Below are 16,798 nucleotides of genomic sequence, written 5' to 3' on the forward strand. Positions count from 1 at the left end.
GTTTGCTTGGTGTCCTTAAATTCCCATAAGCGCTTAGTTAGAATCGGTAGAACCTTTTTATCACCTTACGTTGCTAGGCTAATTAGATGCTAGGTTAACGTGCTAATAAAAGTTCATTTCTTGCATAAAGTGTCTATGTCTAAATAATTATCGTTCACTCCGTTGCAAAGTTATGTCATAATCAGCGCAGGTATGGAAAGTTAGCACATTGTATAATGATAGATAATGACAGCTATGGAAGCGGACCTGGGTGATCTCCACTTGAGTCTTGACTGCTGTGAGAATGTGCTAAAATCCCCAAGCCGAGATTCTGCACGTCGAGGTGATGATTCGTCAGAGCAGCAAATGAATCATGACTCATTCGACATCTTTTATCTAAGCAGACAGAAGCTGAAGGTCATTCCAGACTATGTGCGCAAGTACACTGCACTGAAGGTACACAAGGACACAGAACCGTGTTATGGATTATAATGATTTAATTAGGAGTATGTTTATCATGCTTATATAACTTTATATGAGTTTACACAATTAGATTCTCACAATTATATCCAGTCTATAGGGCAGAGGTGTTAAACATACCACCTACAGGCCAGGATTGCTAGGCAAATAAATTAAAATCGTTTTATGGAGTGTCATTGAATTAAAAGTTTAGAAAAAACAGAGCTGATGTCAGAAGAAATAACTCAGTTGCTGAATGTTCTAATGATACAAAAGTCCCATAGACCGCAAGTTATTATTATTATTATTATTATTATTATTATTATTATTATTATTATTATTATTATTATGTTGGCTTTGTAGAAGCCAACATTCTGTTTTCCTATTTAAGCTTAGACAAAAATTTATCAAGAGTAACTCCTCCTAGAGCTTTCGATCCACATGCACCAAATTTGGATATGTTGTAGACCCTGGTCTGAGGTTTGTTACTTTTACTTTTCTAAGCGATCAGAGTACCGGTACTTCCGGTACCGGGTTCTCAAATTGGCCTTTTTTCCCATAGACTCCCATTATAAATTTTGGAGGTTTATAACTCGGCAAGCTTTCAAACTATCTACAGTACACCAAACTCGGCCAGCTCCTTTAGGGTGATACTCTGAACAAAGTTTTAAATTGGTGTATCGTCTGGCCTTTCGGTTGTGCCACAGCCCGCCCCCAAATATGCAAAATCAAAAAACTTTTTACAACATGGAGCTGTGACATTTAAAAACACTCAGAACAATGAGGGGAACTTCCTCACGTGTATTCTGCTCACGTCATGTGAAAATCAAAAATTAACACAACATGGACAAGTGACATATCAAAACACTCACCCAATGAGGGGAACTTCCTCAGGAGTATTTGGATGATGTCACATGCTTGTCTCCACTTGCCTCCAAATGTTTTGGCACCCTAACTTTCTGTCCACTTGCCTCCAATAGAAACACTAACCTTTATGTCTCTTGCCTCCAAAAAGCACCATCCTTTGCAAATACTTGCATCGTCAAAGCCAACATCAAAGTTTGTCATGACGAACTTTACAAATCTAGTTATTATTATTATTATTATTATTATTATTATTATTATTATATCAATAATTTAAGAAAAAGATTTGTTTTTTTATGTCACCCATTTTCTTTAATGAAAGAAAGTTGAGTCGAGTTGATTTTGACTGTGGTTGATATGAACACACACTTTATTAGCTCAAATCCATCAGGGTGTCAACTGAACTCGTGCTTTAGAGAAAGAGAATAGACACGTGGAGGAAATCCAACATTTTGTACAAATAAATAAATAATATTACACAGCAGCATCTTGAATAATATTCAAAATATTGACCATGTAATAATGTGTGGACTTTTGGACCTTGCTGTAGTTTTAATCTATATACAGTATATACATGTTTGGTAAAGAATTGAATTGGCTTATAGGTGATACATGTTCAGATATATCTTGATGTCTTATAGGTCATATATTTTCAAAAATAATAACAGTTTGTGTATGCAGCATGTAAATACTGATAATGAACACATTTAAAAGAAGATATAAATGTGTTATTGGTCTATTAAGACAGGCCCCTCCCCTGCTAGAGAGCTAAGTGAACTTACCATGGATTTCTTTCTTTTTCACATCCTTTCAAGAATTTATATCTTGAAGGAAATGAGTTAACCGGCCTCCCAGACAATCTGTTCATCAATCTGCCACATTTGCTTTGGCTAGACCTGAGAAATAACCAGCTCACTTGTCTTCCTGCTGATATTGGTCAGCACAGGTACAGCAAAATATTTTGTACACACCATTTAACATAAATAATTTGGTCCTGCTTGGATAAACTTTAACAATTCATATAAATCAGGCCTCATATTGTTCTTTGACATCTTCAGATGCTTGAAAACTTTGCTGTTGGAAGGGAACCAGATTACAGAACTTCCTGTAGAGTTAGGTATGTTTTTTTAAATTATTATTATTTTATCATTTTTTTCCCAGCAGTGTTCAAAATGATTACAGTTCCATTGAATTATTATTAGATTATAAATGGCTGCCCTGGCTTTTTTTTTTTTATTTGTAAGGCGAATGTGCAGCCTTGTGATTGAAATATAACTCACAGTCACAACAGAAGGTTACAGAAAATTCAGAATTCATGACACTTATACTTGGCCAGAAAAAATGAACAGCTTACTCATTGTGTGAAAGTTGGTGCCCGGGTTTAATTCCACGCATTATCATGTCCATCTCCCTTAAAACCTTCACTGACAGGAAACATTGTATGCAAAATGGTCATCCTTCACAAGAGCAGCACTCATTGTATAAAAGCTTTTTCCTAAATAAGTTGTCAATTAACATCTAGACGGGTCCTGAGATGGTTTGAAATTCAATTGCTTCTTCAACTCCTTCCTTGCTGTCTTTTCCTGGCAGGTAATACGATCACACTACGAGCTCTGAGCCTGAGGAACTGTCCCATCTCATTCCCGCCGCAGGAAGTGCTGCAGCAGGGTCTCGCACACATCCTGCAGTTCCTGCGTCGCACAGCCGTGGCTCAGCGGCCCCTCAGCTTGCACAGCACACACACGGGTCTGTATGCCAGCCAAATCAGTGAAAGCATTTCCTTACCTATGTGTATAAGTGTTTGTCTGTTTGTGTGTGTGTGCATATGTTTATGTATATGAATCTGTGTGTGTGTATGTGTGTGTGTTATCACTCACCATCTGTGGCTTTGCATAAAAGGATGGCCTGCTTCAAAAATAGCTTCCTGCCCTGGTTCTGCTTCAGCAGTGTGACTTCTGTTCCCTTGGAGACGACGCGTGTGGCTCAACTGCCTCATGGCACAGCGCGACCCTGTAATATATTTAGCTGGATGAAAATGAAGGATAACCTCTGGCACTGCCCTGCATCTGCCTCTGAGGCTGCAAGCACTAAATACATTTGAAAACTATTTTACAAAGAAAACATTTTGAACTAAGTTTGTTTTCAAAATTGCTTGTTTGCCTAGAAACATTTGATGCTGTTCTACTGTAATTGCAATTGATTTAGAGCTTTCTGCAGCTCAATATCATCTTTTCATATCGTATTACCTAATTTCATCTTGCTCACTTGTTTACTCTAATGAATTCCTAATAGAGTTACAGTACAATAGATTGCCATTCACTTCACATTTTAGCAGGTTTATTCTCTCCTGTGACCTTAAGAGTTCAGGATATACAAATACTCACTTTGTGGCCGCATGCATTTGGATGTAAAAACTCACTCCTTCTGGTCCCCATCTTTAGACATGCCGGCTGTGGAGAAGCTGCCACTGACCGAGATTCTCCAGTCTAGCCTGAATCTGTCTGAGGTGGATGACAATGAGGTACACCGTTTTAAGGAGCTTAGGCAGCAAATGATCCAGATGGACAGAGCAGATCTTGGGCACATCACACCAGTCATATCACTGCAGCACCACTTACAAGCAGCAGAGGGAGACAGATCTCACCAATCTCATCATTCATCCATCAATAGGTATAAAAATGTATATGAATTGAAAGGCTCATGGTCCTTGATTTAAATAAATAAGAATAATATAGTGGAAAGTAAACCACTATACTGTATATAAAGTAAGTCTGCAAAATATTTCATTTCTACATCACAGGGATCAAGAGTTAACGACAGGAAGGTTCCCGGAGCTTCCTCCACTTAATGTGCAGAACTGGAAGAGATCAGAGGACAAAAGAGTGGCTGCCGTGAGGGAGTTGAAGGAAAAGCAAGCTTCACTAGAACAGAAAAGAAAGTATGTTTGAAATTATTCCTTTATTTTAAAGGAGCAGTTTGTCTTATGCTCATCGGAGAGAGCCTTCCAAGAGTCTATAAGATGAATTGTATCTGCAATGAAATCAAAGTCTTCTGCTCAACTGACCCTAACCCTAACCCTAGGTCTTGTGGGCACTTAAAGAAAACGGCAGAACCAAGCAGATTTGTGCAGAAGAAACACAAAGAAGAATTCGTAACAAAGAAGCAAATATATGGCAATCATGTCAGCTAACAGTATATTTAATATCATATGATTATTGCTAGTCTCCAAAGAAAGCTATTACAAAATCCATAAATCCTTAAAGGTGTAAGTTACACAACAAAGTTTTTATATTGAATTTAAGTTTGTGTACTGAAACTTAAGTAGAATCGACTCATGCTGCAGACACAGTGATGTTACTGAGAAATGAGAGCTGGTTTCAGTCCAGTGGTGACTTAAGCTTAAGCCCTTGATGTATCACATTTTGGCACAACAAGAGTTTTTAGCTAATAACATCAGTTCATCTGATCTTACATGAATAATCCCGAGCAGGTTTAGAAAAACATAACTATATAAAAAAAGTATTAAGCAGGACAAAGACAGACCTTAAAATTATATCTTACTTGTTTGGGAATATTTAAAGAAACATACAAAATAAAGCTGTAGATAGATAGATAGATAGATAGATAGATAGATAGATAGATAGATAGATAGATAGATAGATAGATAGATAGATAGATAGATAGATAGATAGATAGATAGATAGATAGATAGATAGATAGATAGATAGATAGATAGATAGATAGATAGATAGATATTAAAATGCTGTTAAAGTTATTAATCAAATTTTCAATGAAAAAATTTTTCTTGTAGTTATATAAATAGCTTCTCACCTTACCTCTAGGGTGTGTGTGTCTGTCTTAGAAACGAGGAGCTGTTGCAGCAGTGGAGAAACCAGGCCAAGATCATGCAGGAAAGGAAAATACTGGAACACAAGAACCAGAATGAGAGACATTGGAAAGATGGGGTAGAACATTCTTTTCTGATATCATATTTTAAGTTACATCATAATAATAAACAGGAAGACGGCCTCTCCCTCAGCCCTCACTGAATGTCTTTAAAAGAAAAAACACTGAAGATGCAGAAATTTAAATTTAGTGTTTTTAAACTTGCAGTGCTCTTCTTTTATTTTCTCTGCAATGACTCTGAAAACAATAAACAGATTGTACTTCTGCTTGTAGCTTCCTCCCGGATAGGCACTGAGTTAGCTAGCAGGCTTTAGACTTAGTTTTCCTCCCCACTCATAAGAAACTAAAACAAAGACAAATCAAATAAAACCACCACTTGTTTGTCTAGTGTCTGAAGAATGCTGCTAACACCTCCAGTAATCCAAACAACATTGGCGAAGCTCTGAATAATGACCCACACAGCGAAGCCCATATCACTCATCAAACACGCAAGGAGACAGAGGAGGCCAGGTACTAAGGACGTATTTCATATGCTAGTGTGTGATAGAGTAGACCTGTGTGCTGCATAGTGCACCCTAAGTGGCAGAAAGAATGTTTTATGACAATAGAACTTTACACTATTACATTATTACATAATATTACACTATTATAGTAAAATCTGACTTTCTAGGAAAAAGCATTAATTAGACCTGATTTCTAGTGTGTAACACAACAGTTGAAATCTTGTCTTGGTCCTCATTGCTGTAACTATGGACATCAAACTATTTACAATACCGACCTCTAGTGGCCATGATTGTCGCATGTTTGTATTGATTAATCCTGTTGCCAGTTTTAATTTAGCCTACTTTAGAGCTCAAATTACCTTGAAAGGAACTCAGTTAAATAAACCTATTCAAGTAATGAAGATAACCAATTCACTGAATTAGCTGACCTGAGTGCGATTAATTACCCCGCTACAAGTTAAGCAGTCAGTGAGGTGTGTGTTCATTTGTATTTTTGCCTGTTGTGTGTGCCCTAAGGGAGGCAAGGGACCGGGAGCTTGAGCAGCGCATCAGGACTCATGTTCAGATGATGCAGCAGAGGCGCAGACGACCCAGAGGCTCACCTGCGGAAGAGGTGAAGGCAGCGGCTCAAGAGATGGAAGAGGTAAAGAAATTAGTTTAATGGCCCACAGAAAGGGGAGATGGGCAACACAGATAATGGCTGTCATTTATAAAAGTTGCATAGAAAAGTACAGATGTGAATACACAGAAATGTGTATGAACATATGAACAAATATGTATTTTCAGAAAACTCCAAAAAAAAAAAAATTCAAACTAGAAATGAAATAAAACAAAAGAGTAGAAAAAATAGAAAGAATTGACCAATAATTTTTGTTTTACTGAAAGTGACAGTACACACCTACATACAAAAAGTAATAAAAACATAATTTATTAGAGCATTAACAATCTGTTTCTACCTCAGCACTTCATAGTGCTTCATGTACACAATTGCACCTACATGTATTACTCGATGAATGGACTAATGAGCTAAGTCACATGTAATAAATGGGCTAAATGCATACCTTTGTTTTAGTATGTACAATTGAAGTGTAGATTTTAACCATTACAAAAGGCACAGTCTCTTTTATAAATACATGTTTGTGGTGTGTTCACATGCAAGTACACTATACAAATACATACATCTATTTTCACCAGGAAATAAGTATTGTTAGTTTGTATGGTAGGTTAAAATGTGAGATGTTTTACCTGATTAATATCATAACAACCAAGGGAGAACCTGGCAAACTAAACTCTCAATGTCTATACACTGTGAAAGCTAACTCCATATCTGAATTCTGGAGGTTTTAATTTTGCAAAGATGTAAAGTTTAATGGAAATAAAACTGACTTCTTTCTCCCTGTGAAAAGGTAAAACATCTGCAGATGGAACTTGCAGAAAGGAGACGAGCGAAAGATTCGGAGTATCGCTTGAGTGCCTTCACTGGAGAGATATCTTATGATAAATAACTTGACTCGACTAAGATTTAATGATAAATAACCTGCTACCACCTGAACATGCTTTGGTATTACAGGCCATCACTGTAATGTGTGAAAGCTGAGGCTTTATTATTGATAAAGGTGGTGAATTTGACCACACGGTGGCGCGTTTTTCATTCCTGTTCATTGTCGCCTTCAATTTGTGCTTCAGCCATTTTAAGCTTAAGGCCTAGTGGATTGATTTGGGGGGGACTAAATAAATAAAATTAACAACAAATAAATAAAAAAAACATTTTAATTGCATTTAGACGATGCCGAATAGGTCATAGACCTTTATATGTTAATGCGTTTGTTTCTGTATTTTATCCACACATTAGACGCCTGCAATATAATCAGTGTGATAATAAATCAAATGAATCAATATAGGATAAAGGTCCAAATTGAAATCAACACCCTGGACATAACAGAAATGTTATGTTTATTTCGTTACCTATGTTTCGGTATATGTTAAAAGAAAATAACTAATGCTGATGATTAGTGCTTAAAACTACTGCATGTCGTTGACGAGAAGGGGGATGCTGGTAAAGCCGCTCTTAAATGCATGAGGTCTCTAGAGTGTTAACATCTTTTCAAAACTCGGAAACCTGGATGAGAAGAAAACACGAATTGAAGTGGAGGCTCGCGCGCTAACGGATTCCTCTCTTGCCTCTTTGTGATGTCACGGCTGGCCGCGCGGCTGTAATTGCGCCGGTGGGTTGATGGCGTCATTCCGTGGCCCTGTGTAGCCTCCCGTGCTCGCTAGCAGAAGGAGCGAGGATCTGAGGCCGACGCGCTCGGCTCGGGCGCCGTGGAACGAGCAGCGCCAAGCCGGACACTTCATCCAGGAAACATGGAGGCCGCGGCCGAGGAGCTGCGGGCCGGCTCCCGGATTCCGGTCACTATCGAACAGATAGTGAATGACACACTGGTGGTGACGCTCACTTACCGAGATAGGAACTACACCGGGATTTTGCTCGATTGCAACAAAAAGTAAGTGTGTTTCAGTATTTTTATTCTTATGTCTGCTTTAAACGCGCTAAGGCCATAAGCTAAGCTAAGCTAATTTGGCTAACTAAGCAAACGCTATCCATCAACAAGAGGCCAGGCAAAGACAAGCAGGCCCCCTATTTATTCAAAGCCAAAGATGGATTAGGACAGCAAAATGTGTTCTACACACACAGTTCACGTCTTATATATATTTATATACGTATAACAATTTTATTCTACAATTCTATGCATTTTGTCATGGTCGGATATGATAGAAATTATCCATTCAGTAAGATTACCTGCCAGCTAAAGTTAGCCATTTAGCCCCCTGTAAAATATGTGTAGTTTATAATCCCATAATCCTGCATTCACACAATGTGAATTGTTTACACTGTGTGGTTTCATTGCGCCTTCGGCTTAATGTAAAACAACAGATATTTTGTTTTTATTCCTGCTTTTTGTCCAGAGAAGGATAATCTCTCATTGTTGTAGCTTGTGGCTGCTAGCAGAAATACTCATTCAATTGTAATTGATTGCAGATCCAGGTTTATCATGTTTTATGCAGGTATTTTATTTGTGGCGTTGCTCAGCTTCTATTTGTAAGGTTAATATCATGGCCTTTTAATCGACATTTCAGAAGGAACTTGTCCATAGCCACATGTGAAGCAGATTTCCTTGGGTGTGTGTTACCCTTTCTTATTATGAGGCTGTTACCTACAGTCTTCACAGCTGTATATTTGACACATTTCCATAAAAACATAAGAAATATTGTGAGTATCCAATAAAGCTATTTTGTTTTTGTTTAGTGGTTCATTATAGTAGAGAATTTGAACCTGATGAAAAGGCCATCTTTCTTCCAAGACAAAGACAGGTGGGGTGTCAGTGACCAAACCAATGCTACTGACCTTTGTTGAACTTGTAGGATATATGTCTAATATATACATGTAGCATTTATTACTAAGTGGGATGTATGGTTTTGGGTGGACGTGTGAACATTGCCATGTTTATATCTCTGTATAGTAGCCTTTAAAAACTACTGTTTTATATAAAGTTACAGTAGAATCTTTTCTTATTGAGAGAGAGAGAGAGAGAGAGATGTGTAGGTAAGTTTAAGCAGTGTACGCAAGGTTTCTAGAGAGTCAAGATGTTCTGAAAAATGTCTGTCTATAGCAAGGTACAGCTGAGGCTCTAGGCTGAACCACTGTATTTTATCTACAAATGTTGGTGATATGACATTTTAAAACTTTACAATATGCAACAAGTATCACAACATTTTTTTTTTCATTGAGTCCTTTAAAGTAACTGCATTATTAAATATCTTCATTTAATTTTTATGCCATTTAATGCACAGACAGGGTGGAATCATAAGGAAGCGTACAGTGTATCAGTGACTGATGGTTTTAATAAAGCACCAAAATCTGATGGCACTTGATGCACAACATTGTACCATGATCTTAATATATCACAATATCAGTATCATATTGCTGTGTCACCCAACCCAATTTGAGCTGTGTTCCAGGAAATGAATGGATATATTGTGCTGGTCACTCCCAAAGGCACTAAGGTTTTAAATCTGTTTTGTATTAAACATTGTCTTATACATAATCTCTATTGTTCTGTTTTCCCTTATCAATGATTTGTTCTCAAAAACCACACTTTTGAATGGTATTTAAAGCTGTTAACCATTGAATCTGGTATGATCTAATCTTTTGTTCTGTTATAGCTTCATTTCTAACGGTAATTGGTATCAAGATTTTTTTATAATACAAAATCCTGCCATTTCCTCATTACTCATTGTTAAATAATTCGTCATTTCCTGTATTTTTTATAATTGCTGTCGTGTCAGCGAGTAAGTTGAATCATACTTAAGCTGAGTCATTGCTACTCAGAACCTCTTATCCTCTACATGGCTAGGACAATTTGTACAGCTTTCCTACCTCAGTCAGGCTATTCTAACCTTTCCTAAATAATCTCTTCGCTCATTTGGTGTTTCGTTATCGTTCGGATGGAGTAGGCACAAAAGATACCGCCAATGTCAAGTCATTTAAAAAATCAGATGAAGCAGAAATCTTGGTGTTCTAAAAATATTGTGGCCTACATTTTTGTATAGGCCTGCGAATAACTGTACATGGATTTTTTTTTTTTCTTTTAAAGACATGCTAGACAGACATTTCTTTTATCCAAAGTCTCAAAGGATTACATGAGGGGAGGGGAGCCTTTTCTTATAGGGATTAATTAATAATCACCACACAATCAAATATCAGGCAGGATGTGAAAACAACCAAATCTCCAGGCTCTACTTTGCTTCATCCCTGGTGGCTGATGGGACTGTTTTTGTTCAATGAGTGTGGAGGGGGCTGTTGTGAGGCAGGCCTGTTGGTCTCTTTGTTTGCTGTCTCTGACAGAGTCGAGCCACTGAGTGTACTGTTTTCACTATAGCCACTCTTCACTGATTGCAACAAAATGGTCTTGAGTTCCTGCCCAATACACGTCAGTGTTGCGCTTCACAAAGAGGACGTGTGAATTTATTTTTGGACTGATCTGCAGCAGAAACCCAAGGTCAGACTTCTGTACAGGAAAAACAATGTCCCAGTCTTTCATAGTTCAATTTGATTTACATTTTCCAAAAGGCAGTTAGATGACTATCTAGCCATTAGTATGAGTATTCTGCATTTAATTATTAGGTTTTAAAATGGACTATTTCAAACGGTTTTTGACATCTTGATACAATTTACTCACCTTGTAAGCTTTAAGACCTGTTGTGCAGTGCTAATTTCAGTTGCAGGGACCTCTGGTACCACCCTGCATGTTGGGACACAGTCTATCAGATGAGGAAATCACTGCTGCTACATAAAATTTCAAACTTGCTATACTTGATGTGTACTGTTCATTTTCCTATTAGAGCTGGTTCAAATCAAGAACTAGTTTAGCAAACATCTCTGGATTTTGTGTTGTGTTTATTTATGAAGAACTTTTTTTAATTGTTGGATACATTAGTCAGATTTGTACATCTGTGGTTGCATACACATTTAAACTTGTCTAAGAGATTGTGATTTGATTTTCATATTGCTTTTAGAGCTCTGTTTGTTTTGTTCCATCTAGGTCTGGGTTGTTCTGCTTGCCAGATGTAGAAAAGAGAGAAGAGCCTCTTATATCCAGACAAGAATCTGAGGTGATGAATGAGGAACCGTGCTCCAAACCAGCCATTCAGTCAGCCCAGCGACCAAAGGATGAGAACACAGAGCCCGAAAAGCCACCTGCCATCCCCTTACCCATCCCAGTACAGCCAGGCCAGCCTACCTACCCTCCCTACTTTGAGGGTGCTCCTTTTCCTCAGCCCATTTGGGTACGGCACACATACAGTCAGTGGGTTCCTCAACCTCCACCTCGACCAATCAAAAGAAAGAAGAGACGGTCTCGAGAGCCTGGCCGCATGACCATGAGCACCATTAGACTTCGACCTAGACAGGTGCTATGTGAGAAATGCAAGAACACTGTCACCAGTGACGAGGACAGTAAAGATGGGTCAACTGTGTCCAGGCCTTCCAGGAAGGAGAATGCACCACAAGGGGAGGAACTTGCTAAGGAGGCCCCACCTAAAGGACTCAGGAAGGAGGATGGAGATGCCTCAAAGGAAACCAAGCGGCGAGATGAGGCACAATGCTTTGAAAGCAAGCGTTGTCGAAAAGAGAGAAAGGAAGATGAGAAGTTCCCAGGAGGTGATGTAGTGCCTCACAGCCCAGTGATAAAGATCTCCTATAGTACTCCACAAGGGAAAGGGGAAGTGATGAAAATCCCATCCAGAGTTCATGGTTCTGTGAAGCCTTTCTGCCCCAAGCAGCTGATGCAGAATGGGCTTGGGGAGCATGACAACAGCCGTGAGCCCAGAAAAGAGACACGATCTGCTATTGAGTCTATACGGACTGGCCTTACTGTGTCTATTCCCAAGCTCAAACTCCCAAAGCTGACTGATCAGGACATCCCTTCACCCAAAATCCGCTTAAAGTCCCGTGGGGACGGTGTGGAGCGTGTATCTATGTATGAGGCAGAACTTGTAGGGGAAGCAAGGCGCAGAAGTCCCAGGATTCCTGGTTCGGGGCTGGCTCGATCTGAGGATTCTGGGGACAAAAATGGCCTGGAACTGTGGTCAGGTGAAGAAACTGAGCGGCACGGTGATCTCACACTCCTAATCAACTTTGGAAAGCGCAAGGCAGATTCGTCCAGCCTTTCAGTGTGTAGCAGTGACAGTCTGGACGAGTCCAAGTCATTTAGTTCGGATGGGACTTCACCAGAGTTGTGCGAACTGGCACCCGGCGAGCATGTTATAGGTGTATCGTCCTCTGTGTCGACGACATCATCTGCATCACGGGCCGAGGGTAGGACAGTGCCACCGCTGACTGTGAGGTTACACACGCGTAGCATGAGCAAGTGCATAACGGAGGAGGGCCACGCTGTAACCATTGGTGATGTGGTTTGGGGTAAGATACATGGCTTCCCCTGGTGGCCAGCCAGAATTTTGAGCATTAGTGGCACTCGGCGAGAGGGGGATGAGGCAGATGCACCATGGCCTGAAGCCAAAGTGGCCTGGTTTGGGTCCCCCACCACCTCACAGCTTTCCGTGGCTAAACTTTCACCCTTTCGTGAGTTCTTTCGGCTGCGCTTCAACCGCAAGAAAAAGGGCATGTACCGGCGAGCCATCATTGAAGCGGCAAAAGCAGTGGGTCACATGAGCTCTGAAATCACCTCGCTACTGTCGCACTGCGAGACATAGGTGAGGTATTATCTGAACTTTTCAGTTTTTTAATAATAATTTCAAGTGTCTGGATATTCAGCACCCTTGTCCATCTGTGTATATTCAGTCAAATTCTCTGTACAACATCTTGTTTTTCTATTTTTCTGTAGATTTCTGTGGCAAATGACACCAGGTGCAGGATGTAGTGTGGCTTGGCATGCAGCAGCTTGGTTTAAGCAATTTAAGCAAATCTGACCCTTATGTGAATGAGTCTGGTGACCATTTAGTGTTTAGCCATATGGATTGCAATATTTGAGCACTGTACGCATTAGTCATTTGAAGTGGGTTAGGCTGTTTGCTAACATTAACTTGGTAGCTTGCCGCGTTAATATCGCCTGTGGATTTGGAGGGATGTGATCTGCTGAGGGAATAAAAGAATTGGGTGTAACGTGATATACGGAATTGTAACGCGTGTCACACAAGTTTTATTACTCTAGTAATAAATATATAGACTTTGAATATTCAGTAGGTTGACTGTGGCTGCAAGTAACTAGCTTTAATTACCTATTAGCAAGGTCAAGAATGTTTGCAACGTTGCTGTTTAGACCATAAATATGCCTAAGGATTTGTTTGCTCTAACTAAGCTTGTTATATAATTTAAGTAGATTACATAAATTAGTTTCATATCACTTTATTAATTTAAACTTCCCTTTATGTTTTGGGAATGAAGACTTTGTCTGTCTGGCATGCATGGACAGGTGAAGCTAAGATGCATCTGAGAAATGTTTTGTTCCTGTGCTCGTACATCATAGACTGTTACAGTTCGAAATAAGAAAAGGAAACAGATTTTGCAACAAAGAGTAGCCTAACACTATGAGGGTAGTATTATCTGTCCTCTTCCAAATACGAGCTCACAGAAGACCAAGATAGTTTTGTGATTAAGTGGGTAGAGGGAGGTGGCTGCAGCATTGAACTCCCAACTCGGTGACAGGGTGAATGCTTTTCATTTAACAATACCTTTTTAAAGGTTATCCGTATGCTTCAACTTGATAACATTAAACTTCGAGTTATTTGTTTGTGAGTCTTTGTGAAGTAATTTTCCGGTTTATAAAATGCTTTTATTCAAATATATAGATTCATAAATATCATTTTATTTCTTTATTTTAAGGTTAACACTAATTTTTTTTAAACGTTTCTTCTACGTCTGTGACTTGGAGACAACTTTTAGCTCAAGATTTTTTTTAAGAACGTCATTAATTAATAATGTTAAATATTGACTCATTGACTGAATCTTTTTCTCCTGCCAGTTTAGTTGAATACCATACATGTTTTGTCTGAAAAAAGGGGACTATGAGTGGAAAGGTTCTTTTAAGCTGTCTAGTCAGATGATATCATTTGGTCCAGTTTTATTTTTTCACCAAAATTCAGAATGTGATGATGTGCTATTTTTTCCCCTGATTCAGAGTGGGAAAGCTGGACAAGTATGTGAAATGGAGCTAAGCTACAATAAACATTGTTACTGGCCAGAATTAATAGCCATATTTGGTATGGTTTTAGAAGCTAAACTTGTACATTAAAATAATCTTTGTCATAATGGGGAGAAATATTAATTGTCAGCAATACAAACAAATGTCCATTATTCATAATCAATTTCCCAGCTGTTATCTGATTTTATTGTTCTTTTAGCTGTGAATAACTAAAACAATTGAGTTTCTAAACAGTTATCTCTATTGTAACCACTGACACACACAACCCCCCCCAAAAAAACATTATATATACATGTGGCAGTTCAGAGAGTGTTTTTATTGACTGATGTGGTGCATGTTTGTTGTTTTAGGAGTGAAAGAGGGGAAGGCTGGACTCTGGCTGGATTCAGGACCCCATGCTCCCCTCCTGTCATTCCCAACCAGGATGGAGTGCATTTTCTACAGATCTCATGAGTGAAGGTGCTTTTTTTCCACCTGCCTAGAAGGAGAAATCAGCCAACATGCAGAGAAGTTGAGGGCTCAAGAGAGCAAGCAGGCCGGAAAATCTGGGAAACACAAAGAGAACTTTTTTCTCCACCTGTTTTTCTACCCTATCAATTTGTTCAGGACATCTGTTTTAGTATAATGAGTAGCTCAACACTACATCCGAATGTATTTATTGCCGGTGAAGCACAGGCAACCTTGCTACAGTCTCATACTGTCGATCCCACCGCTGCTGTTTTCTGTTGGTGAAGATCTGCCTGCCTGCCAGTGGAGTTGCTATAGCTAATGAATCCATCATGGATACCATCAGGCAGCCTGCTCTTGTGACATTTACCTAATCCACTTAAGCAGGAAAAGACAGACATCCATATGATGGTAAATAACATGGCTTACTCTAAGGTCTTTTTACTTTTTTCAAAACTGAAAATGTGAAACACTTTTTTGTATTCTGCATCTAGAGATCGTTGTGTAGGTCTTAAAACATGCAGTATGTCGTCATTGATTAGATCTATTTTCACCAGAGGGCCGAATTTCTTCAAAAGGCCTGTCCCTTTGCGGAAATTTTTTTTTTCTTGATTATTTTCATTTTTATTGTTTTGATGCTCTTGGTCTGAGGGCCTTGGGAAATTGTGTCATGGCTTGTATGAGAATCAGAGTTTCGTATGTACTTGCTTTAATTATTTAATGTGTCATGTAAAGAAAAGCACTTTATCTGTACCTTCAGTGGCCTGCTGGACACTCGTACAACGAACACTAATTTAGAGTTTTACGGCTGTGAACGGTGGACACACTCAGCAGCCCTCTGGTTCAAACTATCACACCCAGCGCCTGGAAAGTGACTTCTTTTCTATCAGGTTTGGACATGGATGAGAAACAAAGATGCTTTCAGGAACTAGTTGTGTACACTGTATCATTGCAGTTAGTCCGTTTTTCAACCTGTATTTGTTTTCCTTCCTACCACCGTCTCCCTCAAAAGAAAATTTCCACTGGAGAAATGGACAGAAGTGTAAACTCCTATGCATCACATCTTTATTAAAGCTTTAAAAAAAAAACTTAAACCTGCTGTTATGGTACTATGAATTCCATACCTGTGTGCTCTGAGCACCATGCAGAATTGAAATGTTCTTATGCTGCAGGTTTGTAGACTTGTTTCTCCTTCAGGTGGAAGAGAAAGCGTCTTTCTAGTCAGCAGTTGACCTTTTATAGGGCCTTGAGAATTTAAAGAGCCACTTCAGTGAGCATGGAAACCAGGGAGGAAGGGAGGTGGGGGAAGGGAGCCAAACCCGAGCGGAGGTATATTTAAAGCTCACTGCTAAGCGCAAAGCGTCTCACCACTGCATTTCAATGGTAGGTTCTTGTACTTTTTTTTGGATCTCCTCTTTTTTTTTTTTTTTGGTTCCTTCCTGAAAAGGTTTTTGAAGGTGGACAGTTGTGCGAGTGCCAGTGCAAAGACACTCGACCACTGTCCTCAGATCAGTGGAATTTTTTACATGCTGTACATAAAATAAAATATACAACCAATGCTCTTGCCTCCTGGCTTGTTGGGGTTTTTTTTTTCCAGTTTGGAAAGCAAAGTTTATATCATCACATCTGGCAACCTGGTTGAAATCTGATTTTGGGATTTCATCTTCTGTTGGTAAAATCTTGGTAAAATGGAAGAACATTTTTGTTCACACTACATGGATTAATTTCTCGCCTGAGAGTGCCAAGTCTGTTCAGAGAGATTCAGGGCTTTGTCTCAATCTGCATAGACCATATAGGTAGTATGGCTAAGTGTTGTACTGACAAACTGCTCTCAATTTTCATGTGCAATTACTCAGATGTACTCAAAATTGTTGCTGTTTCTTCAATATAGAGTATCAATATCTATAGTGCCTAATAACT

At 39.1% G+C, this 16,798-nt stretch overlaps 2 protein-coding genes and 1 long non-coding RNA gene across 13 annotated transcripts; 2 read left to right on the forward strand and 1 right to left on the reverse strand.

Moving 5' to 3' along the window:
* The first annotated feature begins 54 nt into the window (after positions 1-54).
* Positions 55-7,435, forward strand: LOC113660984 (leucine-rich repeat-containing protein 27). Its single transcript, XM_027174862.2, has 10 exons — positions 55-435; positions 2,118-2,248; positions 2,361-2,419; positions 2,893-3,048; positions 3,744-3,972; positions 4,103-4,240; positions 5,165-5,267; positions 5,597-5,718; positions 6,228-6,354; positions 7,118-7,435. The coding sequence occupies exons 1-10, from the start codon at positions 226-228 to the stop codon at positions 7,214-7,216; spliced, it is 1,374 nt and encodes a 457-aa protein (XP_027030663.2). The 5' UTR covers positions 55-225; the 3' UTR covers positions 7,217-7,435.
* LOC113660987 lies at positions 1,655-7,227 on the reverse strand. 5 transcript variants are annotated; one of them, XR_007140303.1, is made up of 6 exons: positions 7,098-7,227; positions 6,158-6,313; positions 5,139-5,225; positions 3,687-3,803; positions 3,180-3,312; positions 1,655-3,050 (listed from the first exon to the last, which is right to left on the reverse strand). It is a non-coding gene; the product is annotated as an uncharacterized LOC113660987 (long non-coding RNA). The 5 variants fall into 5 exon arrangements; XR_007140306.1 differs by having other exon boundaries at positions 5,134-5,225; XR_007140304.1 differs by having other exon boundaries at positions 6,140-6,313.
* On the forward strand, positions 7,433-16,445 carry pwwp2b (PWWP domain containing 2B). 7 transcript variants are annotated; one of them, XR_007140302.1, is made up of 5 exons: positions 7,433-8,215; positions 11,315-12,983; positions 13,115-13,137; positions 14,408-14,489; positions 14,782-16,445. XR_007140302.1 is itself a non-coding variant. In XM_047811917.1 (4 exons), the coding sequence occupies exons 1-2, from the start codon at positions 8,076-8,078 to the stop codon at positions 12,981-12,983; spliced, it is 1,809 nt and encodes a 602-aa protein (XP_047667873.1). In that variant the 5' UTR covers positions 7,433-8,075; the 3' UTR covers positions 13,115-13,137; positions 14,408-16,445. The 7 variants fall into 7 exon arrangements, 4 of the variants coding, with proteins under 4 accessions (XP_047667873.1, XP_027030662.1, XP_027030660.1 ...); XR_003444956.2 differs by having other exon boundaries at positions 13,115-14,489; XR_007140301.1 differs by lacking the exon at positions 14,408-14,489 and having other exon boundaries at positions 13,115-13,174.
* The last annotated feature ends 353 nt before the right edge of the window (positions 16,446-16,798 follow it).

The sequence above is a fragment of the Tachysurus fulvidraco genome, chromosome 4, assembly GCF_022655615.1.
Source record: "Tachysurus fulvidraco isolate hzauxx_2018 chromosome 4, HZAU_PFXX_2.0, whole genome shotgun sequence".
Lineage (NCBI taxonomy): Eukaryota > Metazoa > Chordata > Actinopteri > Siluriformes > Bagridae > Tachysurus > Tachysurus fulvidraco.